General features: G+C 41.3%; 2 protein-coding genes and 1 long non-coding RNA gene across 5 annotated transcripts; 2 read left to right on the top strand and 1 right to left on the bottom strand.

Moving 5' to 3' along the window:
* Nucleotides 1-1304: 1304 nt before the first annotated feature.
* Nucleotides 1305-8558, top strand: acot11b (acyl-CoA thioesterase 11b). The gene is made up of 16 exons (XM_017407361.3): nt 1305-1498; nt 2154-2350; nt 3724-3793; nt 3922-3982; nt 4068-4169; nt 4265-4400; nt 4480-4633; nt 5711-5830; nt 5940-6078; nt 6170-6225; nt 6745-6811; nt 6907-6990; nt 7509-7642; nt 7925-8056; nt 8148-8274; nt 8363-8558. The coding sequence occupies exons 2-16, from the start codon at nt 2158-2160 to the stop codon at nt 8519-8521; spliced, it is 1734 nt and encodes a 577-aa protein (XP_017262850.1). The 5' UTR covers nt 1305-1498; nt 2154-2157; the 3' UTR covers nt 8522-8558.
* Nucleotides 3248-9585, bottom strand: LOC108230806. Of its 3 annotated transcripts, none has more exons than XR_001808381.3 (3): nt 9455-9585; nt 7478-7607; nt 3248-6116 (listed from the first exon to the last, which is right to left on the bottom strand). It is a non-coding gene; the product is annotated as an uncharacterized LOC108230806 (long non-coding RNA). The 3 variants fall into 3 exon arrangements; XR_001808382.3 differs by having other exon boundaries at nt 7525-7607; XR_005232800.1 differs by lacking the exon at nt 9455-9585 and having other exon boundaries at nt 3435-6116; nt 7478-7614.
* Nucleotides 9586-10392: 807 nt separating this feature from the next.
* fpgt (fucose-1-phosphate guanylyltransferase) lies at nt 10393-14238 on the top strand. The gene is made up of 4 exons (XM_017407371.3): nt 10393-10574; nt 10658-10825; nt 10911-11003; nt 11977-14238. The coding sequence occupies exons 1-4, from the start codon at nt 10502-10504 to the stop codon at nt 13374-13376; spliced, it is 1734 nt and encodes a 577-aa protein (XP_017262860.1). The 5' UTR covers nt 10393-10501; the 3' UTR covers nt 13377-14238.
* The last annotated feature ends 199 nt before the right edge of the window (nt 14239-14437 follow it).

The following is a 14437-nucleotide window of genomic DNA, read 5'->3' as shown; positions in this document are numbered from 1 at the left end:
TCTGCGCCCCATCTTGTTTTGAAACGTGTTGTTGGCATCGAACTAGAAATGCACGATGGGTTGTTTGTTTTGTTTCCACTGGCTACAGGGTAATTTACAAAATTAATTATATTTGTGTGAACGCTGACTCAGCGTTCGTGCTATTGTTTTCCTGTTTGTTTTTATTCTCCCGTATGTTCTTTGCAATCTAACTACTTCTGCACACTTTGTGCGATTTCAGCCCTTTCACTTAGCAAAATATTCAGCTCATTCAGGACATGGGTGCGCTGACTTTGGGGTTTTTGTAACTTTTACACTTTGCAAAATCTTTAAATTGCTTACAAATATTTTCCCCTTAAAAATCTCTTCAGTTCCTTCAAAGCCATTGTTCTCTTTGAAATTTGCTTCAGCATACATGCTCTATTTTCATCTTTCTATGCTACTTTTAACTGCGAGCTAGCCTTTAGCTACTTTTACCTAGTCTTTTGTTGCTATTAGCTACCTTTTCTTTATTTTTAGCAATTAGCTAGCCTCTTGTTACCCTTTTGTTACTTTTAGCTTTTGCTACTTTTAACTAGCATTTCGCTACTTTTAGCCTTTAGTTGGCTTTTTGTTACATTTAGCTAGTCTTTTGCTTATTTCAGCTCACCTTTCTCTACTTTTAGCTATTAGCTAACCTTTTGGTACCCTTTTGATACTTTTTAGCTTTTGCTTTTAACTAGCATTTTGCTACTTTTAGCCTTTAGTTGAGTTTTTGTTATGTTTAACTAGTCTTTTGCTACTTTTACCTCCCCTTTCCCTACCTTTTGCTATTAGCTCCCCTTTTGCTACTTTTAGCTAGTGTTTTGCTACTTTTAGCTAACCTTTTACTCATTTAACTTTAAGATAGCCTTTTACCACTTTTAGCTGCCCTTTTGTTACTTTTAGATTTTTGGTAAGGTGTTCTGCTACATTTAGCCTTTGAATAGCTTTTAGCTACTTTAAGGAAGTCATTTTCTACTTTCAGCCTTTAGCTACGCTTTTGCTGCTTTTACCTACCGTTCTGCTCTTTTTAGCTTCTGTTCTTCATGTTTTCACTAAAATCTCCTTAGCTAATTTCAGCTCCTTCGGCTAATTTCAGCAGTCATTCGGCTCATTCAGCGGTCACACTGCATTTTCTCTAGTTTACATCTGTTTCTCGGTCAGACTCACAGTTCACACTTGTTAAAAATCATAGAGGTGGTGTAATAAAAGTAAACATAGATATATTTTTTATCTACACCTTTAATTGGTGCGTTTAATTGCTCCAACTCCAGTTCCACCTTAAAAAGCTGGACTCACTGTAGCCGCCCGCTGCAGGAGGAAGGGGGTGTCTCTGCCTCTTCCTCCCTCCAGTGGACGAACTTCTCCGGCAGAGCAGCTGTGTTTTGAGGACAGGGTGGTCGTGCTGCGTGTCGGACCAGCTCAGAGGCATGCCTCGCACTTTCCTCCGCCGGCTCTGAGCGCGCTGACGGGACTTCAGCTTCAGCTCCTCCAGCCCGTGAGCCATTTTGTGTTTGTTTGTTGTCAGAGCTCGCCCGTTGTGTTTTGGCTTGTGTGTGTGTGTGTCAGCCCACAAACAACACACGTTTAGGTGTTTGGGACAAGTTCTGAACTGCTTGCTGTTTCTCCGCGGATCTCTGAAAGTCAGCCGAGCCGCGCAGGAGCAGAAAGTTGGCCCTCTCCACCATCCAGGGCTTCCTTTTTGTGGGCAGCTCTGGAAATAGTTTGTGTCCGCCGCCTCACTCAGAAAGGACATCTCCACGGCTCGCTTTGCAATTAAAGCAGGCTTTACACGCAGTGGTGGTTTACAGGACTGAGCCTTTCAGGTGGCTGCGGGGAAAGAAATGTTGAGCAATCCCTTATTAAAGCCAGATTATTTCAGGATTATTGTCAAACCAATGTGCTTTTCTCAGGTCTGACAGGGAGTAAAACTCAAACTTGGTGGCTTGACAGCCTGTCTGAATATTAACCACTAATTTGCCCTTATTTGCCCACAAGGATGACTGTCTTTAAATTTTAACCTTCAATAACAGCCTCTCCTTTCACCAACTATGTCTTTTTAAACAGTACTTCACATCACTTGACTTGGCCAAGTTTCCCCCCTTCTCACTTAGAAACCCTTCATTTTTCTGCATTTTTCCCCGTCTTTATAGAGTCATGACGTCCGAGGAGAAGCTGGCAGACGTGACTTTGGAGCCCCAGGTGATCCAGGGCGTCTGCGGGGAGGTGTACAGAAACCCCACCGAGGTGCAGATGAGTCAGATCGTGCTGCCCTGCCACGCCAATCACTGCGGGGAGCTGAGTGTCGGGCAGCTTCTGAAGTGGATGGACTCCACGGCCTGCTTGTCCGGTGGGGAAGGTCCTCCCAAGTCCTCTCACAGTGGCAGATTAGACGTTTAAGAGGGGAATTTTCCATTCCCAGGGAAGCTCGCAATAAGAAAAGCCTGATTGTTGGGTTTAAAGTTCACTTTAATGTGTCTAAATTCAACACAAATACAAAAAAAATCACATAAAATGGCAGATATGAGATACGAAACAACCCCAATTTTTAATGTTTCTTAAAGCAGAATGAAAACAAAACAGACATTCTATGAAAATCTTAATTTATTCTATGTTATAGTTAAACTTGTTAACGTGCCAAAAAGTCACAGGTGTGGTTTTAGATTCAAATGTTTTGTTTTATTGGTAGCATTTAGTTAGGCTCACTTGATAACTTAATGGATAAAGTTTTGATTTCAGTTTTATGTTTTTAATCAGTATGTGTTTCCTATACATTTATGTTTCATTGAAGCTTTGGTTTTATTTCCGAGCGTGTTGTGTTGAGGAGATGCGCTGCACAAATACACGTGATTACCAGAGGGACGGACAATCTGTGACAGAGATGCTAAAATAAAAGGAGATACAGTCGCCTCCAAAGGACATAAAAAAAAACACTTCTAAATGCAAAATGGCTGCAAAGATTTACAAAAAACAACCAGAGAGACGCAATAAAAAGAGCTCCCAATGGTTGTTTATTGCAATACTGTGCTTAAAATTAGTTTCTTATTATTTTGTCAGTATTATATGTAAAGATATTGCTGATTTTAAGTTGTTTCAGTGTACTGTTTTATTTGTACTGATTTCAGTTCTGAGCTACATTTTATTTTTTAATTGGCTTAAAATTTAGTTTTTTATTTGCAGTCATTAAAACTAAGTACACAATTAAACTTTGGCCAATATAATATAGATATATATTTTTGTCAAGATATTGTTTTTAATTTATAAATATGTCTGACTTTGTCATAATTAAGTTGTAATAATGAGCTTTGCTGAGATATAAAAAGTCCTTTTTTTATATAAAAAGTTTTGTTATTTTTCAGATCTGCTGTCCCAAAGTTTCACAAAGAAAATACGTGTCAAAGCCAGGGGTCCACAACCACTGGGGCGAGGACCAGTTCCGGTCCATAGTTTGTTTAGAACTGGGCCGCACAGAAACAATCAAAAGCTTTTTTTTTTTTTTTTAAATCAACATTTATACAAATATTTTAATATACATCAGATCATCAAACCTGTTGGAGACCGCTTGTCTAAGGCATTCATAACTTCTGCTGCAGCTGTGCTCCTGGGATTAAATAAGATTGATATATTTTTTACTGATTGCTTTTATTTGGTTGCATTTCTGTTCACATATGAAGCTTTGTCCTACAAACTCGTTACAGTTTTGTGTAATCTCTCTTCTCTTAGCTGAGAGACATTCAGGTTGTTCCTGCGTCACTGCGTCCGTAGACGACATCCACTTCGAGCACACCATAGGGTAACGTATTAACGTTGATACCGCCTCAACATGGAGTGACTCTGAAGGAGCGTTTACTGGACAGGCAACATATTGTTCATTAAAACAAAGTGATAGTAGAGACGGGTGCTGGTGTCTGTCTTCTGCAGGGTTGGAAACGTTGTCAGCATCGTAGCAAAAGTCAACAGAGCCTTCACGTCGAGCATGGAGGTTGGTGAACGTCTCCGTGTGGCTTCAGCAGAGTGAAGATTAATCGCTGAAACTGCAGTGAACGCGGCGCTCGTTTGAATTTCAGGTGGGCATTCTGGTGACCTGTGAAGACCTGTACACCGACCGGCAGTGGAAGGTTTGCCGTGCCTTTGCCACCTTTGTTTCCAGACGAACCGAAGCCGGCAAGGTAAAATAAAAAAAAGCTGCAACAACACGAGCCGCAAGCATTTTTCACCTGAGCCGAATCTAACGTCGCCGGGCTTCATGTTTCCGAGCACACAGGTACACCTGAAGCAGGTGATCCCTCGCACGCAGGCGGAGCAGATGGAGTATAGCCTGGCAGCAGAGCGGCGGAGGATGAGGCTCATCCACGCCGAGATCATCACCGACCTGCTGAACAGCAGCACGGCTCAGCTGGGTACGGGCACGAGGCTTTTTACGACATGGCGCCTAAACGTCGGTTGGATTACAGCTCCTTGTTCTGGCTCCTTCACCAGGAGAACGTCAGGAGTACGAGGACGCCGTGCCAGCCGAGCGGACTCGAGTAGAGAGCGTGGAGCTGGTGCTGCCGCCGCACGCCAACCATCAGGTCAGCACTTTTGGAGGCCAGATCATGGCTTGGATGGAGAATGTAGCTACAATTGCAGCAAGGTATTACCTTTTTCTTTTTTTTCTTTTCTGAAAAATGGTTAGCTTTAAAAAGATTGTTTTGACAAGACTTAGAGATATATAACATAATGTTTTTTAGTTTTCTACTACAAAAAAACCCCCAAAACATCATCAGATTTCCACATAAGTCCTAAAAGTAAAGTAAAAATAACCAGTCTAAAATAAATAAGAAAAACCCTAATACTTGGTCATTTATTTATTGATAATATTGATTCATTATGATTTATTTGTGAGTGGCAAAGTATGCTAATCTTTTCCTGGTGTACATTTTGACCCACCAGCTTTAAGAGTTATTTATCTATTATTCTACATGGAGCAGCTTTAAATCTGGGTTGACCTGAAATAATTCAGTCCTGACTGGTTCCTCCTTAACTTTTATCCAGCATTAAGGTCAGATCGGTCGTTCCAAGTCATGATCTTTATTCTTAGGATTGCTTTTTTTTTGTTCTGCACGATCTGCTGTATCTAGATATTCAGTCGAAAGGCTTACATTTCCTTTAGACGTCATCGGTATAAATCCATATTTGTTATAAAATTCGTGGTGGCAAGCAGTCCTGGTCCAGATGATGCAAAAACAGTCCCAAACCATGATACTACCTCTGTCATGTTTCACAGCTAAAATACTGTTTTTTGTGCTGAAATGAATTTTGCGTTGTCAAAACATATTTAATTTTGTTGTGTTTTTTAAAATTCTTTCATTATTAATATATATTTCTTAATTGCATGGTTTTACCCCTTGTATATGTGTTTGTTAAAATGGTTTGACTAAACAGAATGCTTCTTTTATACTCCAAAAACAATTTTCCAGCAGCCTTCTGGCTTCGGTCCACATGCTCCTCAGCTGACCGCGAATATTTGTTCAAGCTGGGGTTTTTTTTGTTTTTTTGTTTGTTTGTTTTTCTACTTTTTATTTATTTTTTTGTCTTTTTTTTTTCAGAGCGATCATCTTTGTTGGTTGACCCCTTTTTGGACAAAAAATATCTATGTTCTCAAATGTCTTCCATTGCTTTAATTGCAAACTGACAAACTTTTCGTTTTTTTCCCCATATTTTGATCTAGTCGATTGTGTAATGCTCACCCGACCCTGAGGACCATAGACATGTTCCATTTCCGTGGCCCGTCCCACATTGGGGACCGACTGGTTCTGAAAGCTATTGTTAATAATACCTTCAAACACAGGTGGGTGTCCGCATAATAAGCATGTTTCAGTAAATGGCAATAGTGTGCCACTGTAACATGTTTTCTTTTTGTGTGTGTTTGCAACTTACGCAATTGTGTTGTTTTCCAGCATGGAGGTGGGAGTTTGTGCCGAGGCCTATCAGGGTGGTGAACCCCTGCGCCATATAAACAGCGCCTTTATGACCTTTGAGGTGCTGGACGGTGACAGGAAGCCCCGCACGTTGCCACGGCTACGACCCGAGCCTGTTGTAAGTTTTTCAACCTGCATTCCTGCCGCTCCGGAGGCCTGCAACGGCAAGGAAGTTTTCTGAAAGGTGTGTCGTTTGGGACGTTTTACAGGATGGTGGAAGACGTTACCAAGAAGCTATTGCCAGGAGGAAGATTCGCCTTGACAGGTTACTGAGATATTAAATAATCAGGGTTTTGTCCTTCATTGTAAGCCTGGCTTAAAGAGATAACATTAGGTAAATGCTGGCTTGAGGAGGAAGCTGTTTTCTTCAGTTCGTTGTATAAAGGCGGCATATTTTAAACACAAACTATTAAATATACAAATAATATGACCTACAAAGTGCATAAAAATTAGAAAAAAAATCAATTATCTAACATGATGTAGTATAAATCACTCAATGTGTTTGAAAAGTGTATTAGTTTTTATGGCATCGTGTGATACAGACCATTGTTTAGAGTCATTTTGCAGCAGCAAGGACAGCATATCACTGCTAAATAATCTTGGGTGCAGAATAATAAACTCATTGTTCAGCCGTTAAGCACCCTGCCTTCAGTATAATCTGTATTCTCCTGCTTATTAATCAAATAAGTGGCATTCCTGCTTGAGTCGGAGTGTTTACACTGTTTAGTTTTATGGCCGTTGTTTGGTGCCCGAGGAACATCATTGCCGTCCTTAATGTTTACAGAAAATATATCACTTCCTGCAAGCAAACCGAAGTGCCCCTGTCTGTGCCCTGGGATCCAAGTAACCAGGTATTGTTTGCAAAGAGATAAAAGCTGTTCAGACGTTGTGCTCGAACTTATGAGTTCAGGTGGCGCTTTTTCTTTTTTAATTTTATTTTTTTCAGATGTACCTGAGCTACAACAACGTTTCAGCTCTGAAACTGATGGATGCCAGGAGCAACTGGGTCTTAACATCAGAGAAAAATAAGGTTTGTAATATTATCCGGGATGTAGCTTTTTCAGTAAGTACAGCTGTCTTATTTTTCGCATTCTGACATGTATTACCCCCTCAGATCTTTTGAAGTGGGGTTCTGTGGAAAGGTTATGAACGATTAATATCTTACCTGTTGTGGTTATATCTTAAAATCTGAGCAGACAGACGAGCTCACTGCTAGTGTGAGTGTGGTCGAGGCAAGAGTGGAGTTCTTCTATCCTGAAAACCTCCAGTTATTTAGTAATTAATTAATTAATTAAACTCTGTCACTCGAAACTGTGGCCATTTAAAGGGCGATCTACAACAGGTAAGACATTAATTGTTCCAAACCTTTCTACAGACCCCTAGAAAATGCTCAGGTAATGAGAGGAGCTCACAATATGATGCATTTTACATAAAGCTATTTCTAATAGGAAGAATATTTCTAATCATCCATGCACTCTCCAGGTTAAGTGTCAGTTTTTACAATAGCCTGCCCTGACCTGTACATAAACATCGGTGTTGCATTCACAGGTCAGGCTGTACATACTGGAGGAAAACCACATGCTATGCATCAAGGTGGAGATGCACGTCAGTGTCCCAGCAGAGCAGGCGTTCCACCTCCTGTCAGACCTGAGGAGGAGAAAAGAGTGGGACCGGCATTATGAGTCAGTAACTAGAATCTGGCTTCGTGTGACTCAGTTCATTGTTCAGCGAGCGTTACAGCAGAGCGAGCTCAGTTTTCTCCAGAGAACTATTTTATGACAGCAGGAACGGAGGTTTTCCAAATTACTGGTTTTATGTAAAAAAATGAGCAGTAACTCCGAGATGTAACTTGATTATTTGCTTGTGAGAGCAGCATCTGACCCTGAAAAATCTAAAATCTATAAAATATGTATGTGTGTATTTTCTTCTTCTCCCTTCTTTTCTTTGTTGTGTTTCATCTGCAGGGAGTGTGAGGTGATCAACCAGGCGGATGAGGATGACACCCTTTATCGTGTTGTTACTCCCTCTGTCAGTAAAGGTGGTAAAGGGAAAGATTTCATCTTGCTGGGATCTAGAAGGAAACCTTGTGATGCCAGGTGCTTCAAAATGACACTTTTGTGTTTTTTTGGTTTGTTTTCAACACTCATTTTAACAGTGTTTCATATGATTGCGTTTTGTCTCCTCTAGGGACCCATATCTGATCGCTCTGCGCTCCGTCACTTTGCCCACTCACCCGCCCACGGAGGACTACACCAGGGGAGAGGTGCTCTGCGCGGGTTTCACACTCTGGGAGGAGTCCGGCACCGTCACCAAGGTTAGCGAATTGACCCGTTGTACCTGTGCTGCATGTTTAACTGAACCTGAGACACGACGTCCAACATCACGTCGTGTTTTTGTTTCAGATCACCTACTACAATCAGGCCACGCCAGGCGTCCTCCCCTACATCTCCACCGACGTTGCCGGCCTCTCCTCCAGCTTTTCCAGCACGTTTTCCGCCTGCAGCCACTTCCTGGAGGCTAACAAGGACAGCCTCGAGACTCTGCCACCCTCTTTGTTTTAACACAATGTCTCCTCGCAAGAAGGAAAGTCCCATCAGGAGGAACGAGCAGCGTCCTCTCAGATTCATCGCTGCAGTGGAGGGATGTCCTGGCTTCTTAACAAAGTCACAGTTCAGTTCCTCTCACGGGTTATCAAGAGTTATGGACTTTAGTTATAAAGCAAATGTGCACAAGTAGATTTTCTGCCTCTTTATTAAAGCCAGTGTGTTACAGAAACCTTTCTATGCAATTCTGACCTACAGAGAAATTATCATTTAGATATGTAACATGATTTGTCTCAACACTGACAGTTTTTGTTTTTGTTTTTGTCGACCGTGCTAGTGTAACTAAGATTTTAAAGTTGCTTTAAGATGAGGTGTAGTAATTTATTTTGCTGTATTCTATTTTGTACCACCACCTCAACCAGTTTTAATTTATTTAAATTAAATAATAATAAGTTTACATGTACATTAGGTGTAGGTGAGTCTGCCTTGGGAACGGATCATAAGATACTGGACCGTGTTTATCACCGCTCTCAACCTGGAGTGTCGGCTAGAACACTACTTCAGCCAGGAATCAGATCAGGACAAGGTGTTAGGATGGGTGATGATGTAGGAGAATGAAGACACGAGGCTGGCTCCTTTCGATTATTCTGTATTCGAACTGAGTCATCAATACTGAACAGGGATGAGCACATACACAGCGTGGTTTAATTTGCCAGCATGGGTCGCCGTACGCGTGTGGTTTTTCTGTAAAATAAACAAATACCGAAATTAAGTTTCACCGTGATAAGCAGAACAATAACTGGCTAGCTTAGCCGTAAGCTAGGAAGTCCGCCTCCACCGTTAATAACGTGTATTTCGCGCACCGTTCCACAATATACACTGCCGTTAGCTCGGAACGAACACGTATAAAACGAACACTTATAATAATAGGCATTCGAACAAATAACTCACTTTTAAATGACGCACACTCGTAAAGAAACAAATGCTGCGGTACGTCTCTCCCCGCGGTGGTTCGGCTCCCGAACGTTAGCAATGCTAAAACACTGGACGCAGTAACGTGATGACGTCAGACTAACTACGGTGAGCTCCAAGGACAAAAGGACGAGTAATAAACATTTATACCGAACACCGAAATTAAACTACTCGGACAACATTGAGGGTCTTTTTAACATTAAGTGTACCAAAATACCTTTGTTTTTAAAGATAGAAGTGTAGTTTTGTGCAGATGCACTCAAACTGATTTTATAGTGTTTTTGACATAAGATCTGACAGACTGCAATGATTTCATTTAAAGAATAAACACAGTTGTTTTGTGGATTGTGTTCATCCCTGACCACCTTGCATTCCTAACATTCCTTAACCATTTTTATGAAGGGAAACAAAGGAGAGTAAAGGATGCAGTTCTATCCCACTTTGCCTTGGGATTTTAATGCTGTAGTCAGTGATCATGTCAGGCAGAAGTACAAATCTGGAGTCTTTTTTTTCATTTGCAAAGTGTGAAGTTTAAATTGTGTTTGTTAAAAAGGCCTTTTATGCTCAAACTGCTTACTGAAACTTAGGAAATGAATGAGCCTGCTTATGAAAAAAACAGTCTGAATCATGGAAACAGAAAATAATATAGTCCAAAAACGTCCCAGGAAGAAAATTTCTTTGATCATGATGTAAATCCAGTCAGCTCACAGCCTTCAGAGGAGAGACTCAGTTTTTGATTCACGTCCATTTTCTCACTGCTAATTTTTTTTTATTTTCATATTTAACCTCTAAATGTATACTAATGATAATACCTAAAGTTAAAAAAAACAATAATGTAATTTGTTCATGTTTGCCAAATTTAGTTTTTTCAAGCAAGCCAGGATTCTTGCAGAGCGCTCTCATTGGACCACAGCTGATCACGTGACCAACCCGGAAGCAAACCCGAAAGTACAGTCTCTGCACTAAAAACACGCCTTTTTTTTAGCACTTTACCGGATACATTTATTAAATATTCTTAGTTCCATTATGAATCCGGACTGTAGCAGGAAACTACAAACTGCAACAAGAGAAAAACTCGGGAAACTAAACTTTCTGCGAGGTAAGAGTTTGTATTTCACACATCTGAAACATGAATGTCTTCTAGTTAAGTGAAAAAAAAACAACCTGTTGCTTTTCTTAAAGGTCGAGAGGTTCGTTCGGGTGAGTTCTGGGATGTAGTAGTCGTGACAGCTGTCGACGGGAGCCAGAAAGAAGCGTACGAGCTGCAAATCAGCGAGAAACTCGACCGGAAGGAGCTCCCCCTCGGAACTCACTACAAAGTCTTCTCAGATCCTCCTGGGTCCAAAATAGGTCCGAGAACAAGTCAGCCAGCCGTGGACAGAAATAGAAGGGATCTGATTTAACTTTTACCTTGTTTTATTGTTGTGTTTTTAAGGGAATGGAGGCTCTACACTGTATGCTCTGCAGCAGCTGGAGGACATCTATGGAAACTCTCTGAGTGGACTGAGAGTCATCCTCATCCATGCAGGTTCACTCCTTTAGATGGTTTTTATTTCATTTATCTTTCACATCCTCTAGTGGTTATCAAACAGAGACCAAACCCTATCTGTGTTAAAATATTCACAATCATACTATACATTGTTGATCAATATGTCTTGTCTACAAATACTAGGAAAATAGCTGAAATGCTCCTTGTTGTTATCGTATCTGGGGTGTTTTTTGCTTTACAATTAACCCAGATTGTGTAGCTTATAGATAAATAAATTCAATCTAGAGTAAATTCTTGTTCTTCCATGTTAATGTGGTAAAAAGGTTTTGCTCTAGACATTGTTTAACCAATCCTGGTCCTGAGGAGTTATTAAACGGTGCTATCTTCTTCACCTTCATGCGTCTCCAAGGCTAAACAAGATAGCAAAGGAAAGCTCCAAAGCCCCTTTTTATAGCATTTAGAGTCTGACCACTTCTGGCTGACATAGACAAAACAAAGATATTCAGCTGGACCTCATTACCTATTCAATTAACTCAGGTTGGTTGAAGCAGAGGGAACACATAAACATACAGGAAAACAGGGGAACTGATCCCCAGGGCCTGCTTTGAAGGCTGTAGGAAGAAAAAAAAAAGAGTAAATTATAGCTTTGACATAGCAAAGAAGTCCAAATGGCTACTGTAGACTACACACTCCTTCTGTTGCAGCCATGTCAGCTATTTAACTTTTACTTTTAAGCAAAAGAAAAGCATGACTTCCTGAAGAGTTCAATGCAAAATCAGGTCAGCTTCATACTTTCTTGTTTGAGACGTTTTCCCTAACAGTAAAACAAGATGGGTTTTTTTTCTGCTTCATATTTAAAATAAAAAGAAAGGTTTTCTCAGAAATGTTGCGGAACCATTTAATTGTAGCATTTTAAATAAAAATGAGAGAACTGCAGAACAATCATGAGTCAATAGAAGCGTTCAGATTCTATACAAAGTGAGCGTTTCTCACTTCCTTCTCTTGCTTCCAGGTGGGTTCAGCCAGCGTCTGCCCAGTGCCAGCGCTCTGGGCAAGATCTTCATGGCTCTGCCTCTGGGTGAGCCCATCTACCAGATGTTGGAGCTCAAATTGGCCATGTACGTGGATTTCCCGTCACAGATGAAGCCCGGCGTCCTGGTGACCTGTGCGGACGACATAGAGCTCTATAGCGTAGGCGAGGAAGAGCGGGTTACGTTTGATAAACCTGGCTTTACAGCTTTGGCTCACCCCTCCTCTCTGTCTGTGGGAACGACCCACGGGGTGTTTGTGTTGGATCGGCATGAAAGTTCCTCTTACCCGGAAATGGAGAACGCTTCCTGTCTGCGCTTTCTCCACAAGCCGAGCATCGATAAGATGAGAGACAACGGAGCTGTTTGTAAGAAGCCGAGTGGGTTGTTTTTCGTGTCTGACAGTGAATTTGTTTACACAGACAGCACCTATTATTTCGACTTTGCTACTGCCAAGTCTCTTCTGAACCTGCTGAAGGAGCTGGGGCCTCTGAGCTGTGAGATTGATGCATATGGGGACTTTCTTCAGGCTTTAGGCCCTAAAGCCACAGTGGAATACACCAACAACACTGCTAATACCGTCAAAGAGGAGCGCAGTCTGGTTGAAAGCCGCCAAAAGATCTTCCATTTTCTCAAGGGGACCCCCCTGAATGTCATCCTGCTGAACAACTCCAAGTTTTATCACGTTGGGACCACCTCGGAGTACCTGTTTCACCTGACTGAGGACGAGGCGCTGCGAGGCGAGCTGGGTCTCCTGTCGTCCGCCTTCAGCCTGAGTGTGGCTGAAAACTCCTCTGGCTGCTGCGTCATGTACAGCGTCCTCGATCCCAGCTGCTCTGTGGGAGCCGGAGCAGTGGTGGAGTACTCCAGACTGGAAGCGGGGGCGTCTGTAGGAGGGGGCTCCATCATCAGCAGCTGCTGGATCGGCCCGGGACAATCTGTGCCAGCTGGAGTCTTCATGCACTCCCTGTGTGTGAACCAACGGGAACACACCGGCTTCGTCACGGTCTTTTTCGGGATTAAGGATAACTTGAAGCACAGCGTGGACGCTCCCGCGTTTACGGAGGAGCTGACGTTCTTAGGGTTCAGCTTGTCAAAGTGTCTGTCCCACTGGGGGGTGGAGGGGGAATTCCTGAAGTTCTCCAGTGGCAGCTGTAGTCTGTGGAACGCTCGTTTGTTTCCCGTCTGTCCTGATCAGCGAAGCTCCTTCTCATTGTCTCTGACGATGCTGCAGGCCGTCCTGAGGTGCTCCGCGAGCCCCCTACCCAAAGACGCGCCGTTAATGTCAATGCAGGACTGCTTACAGCAGAAAGACCTGCAGGAAATGTTAAAGCTCAGGAGGGCCCTGCATGACGACATCACTCAGAGAAAAGTGAGCCGATGAAACAACCATGTTTGCAGATAATTACATCAATTGTGCTTTTATTTATTCATTTATTTTGCCTTTCTCCAGATGACAGAACTTGATTTAAAAAAATCATTCACAGTTTTGGCTTCTATCAACAAATTTTGGTTTAACTGCTTTAAAAATTATCATTTTGTTTTATTTTTTTCTACAATTCTATGTTTTATTTAATATTATGCTAATGTCTATCTTCAAGATCTTATTTTAAACTTTAAAAGAGTAGGTTTACATTAGATAATATAAAAAAACAGTACTTTCAACATACTGCATGCTGCTGCATTAATCTTCTGAATGACTAAATTTTCCTGTGATTGGTTGACAGAGTTTAGCAGTGATCCTCTGCAGAAGTCCACAGGTCGCTCAGTGCGTCATATTTTTTAAACCAGAGTGTGACCTTTCTAATATCCTGTGACCAGTCAAAAAAAACAAAACAGCTTCTTCAAGTTCCTTAAAAGGCAATGTTTTTTTTTTTTTAAATGTCACTGTCATTTGAAATAGCAGCCGAAACGTCAACATGTTACTTCATGTTAGCACTGCCGGCTCCTTTATAATGCCTTTATTGACTTTTATTGACTTAATATTTGCAACCTAAATTGCATTTTGCTAGTAAAAGTTAAAATGACTCATGTTTAAAAGGAGAAAATGTTGTCTTATCCCCACGTCCTGAGTTTGGATGAGTTTGTGAAAGGTTGAAACAGATGGAAAAATGTCTGCTTTGGAGAGTATTTACTTCATTTTATGTGGATTTTTACCTCTATAATTTTGAAGACAAACATGTTACTCAAACAGACATGTTATTTCATATGTCCTTCAGTTTAAATAAAGATCAATGAAAATATTCTCTTAAATTGTCCTTTTTGTCTTTTGAGTGTGTAAGTTCTGCTTTTTTTTTCATTTTTCTCAGGTCAAGTACTTAAGCTGCTCAAAAGAACAACTTCTGAACAGATAAAAAAAAATGAAGACAGTTTAACACAGTTTGAACTTTTAATCACATTGAAAGATTTCTTTCAGTTTTTTTCTGTGAAAAGACAAAGTCATGA

Source organism: Kryptolebias marmoratus, linkage group LG24 (genome assembly GCF_001649575.2).
Source record: "Kryptolebias marmoratus isolate JLee-2015 linkage group LG24, ASM164957v2, whole genome shotgun sequence".
NCBI lineage: Eukaryota > Metazoa > Chordata > Actinopteri > Cyprinodontiformes > Rivulidae > Kryptolebias > Kryptolebias marmoratus.
Note: the sequence above shows the minus strand (reverse complement) of the source record. Positions and strands in the feature narration are given on the sequence as shown.

Excerpts from the sequence above, each read along its gene's own strand:
- acot11b (XM_017407361.3), top strand. The coding sequence starts at position 2,158 with ATGACGTCCGAGGAGAAGCTGGCAGACGTGACTTTGGAGCCCCAGGTG. Across the intron at positions 3,794-3,921 it reads CACTTCGAGCACACCATAGG|GGTTGGAAACGTTGTCAGCA; the intron begins GTAACGTATTAA and ends TGTCTTCTGCAG. Across the intron at positions 4,401-4,479 it reads CAGCAGCACGGCTCAGCTGG|GAGAACGTCAGGAGTACGAG; the intron begins GTACGGGCACGA and ends CTCCTTCACCAG.
- fpgt (XM_017407371.3), top strand. The coding sequence starts at position 10,502 with ATGAATCCGGACTGTAGCAGGAAACTACAAACTGCAACAAGAGAAAAA. Across the intron at positions 10,575-10,657 it reads GAAACTAAACTTTCTGCGAG|GTCGAGAGGTTCGTTCGGGT; the intron begins GTAAGAGTTTGT and ends CTTTTCTTAAAG. Across the intron at positions 11,004-11,976 it reads AGTCATCCTCATCCATGCAG|GTGGGTTCAGCCAGCGTCTG; the intron begins GTTCACTCCTTT and ends TCTTGCTTCCAG.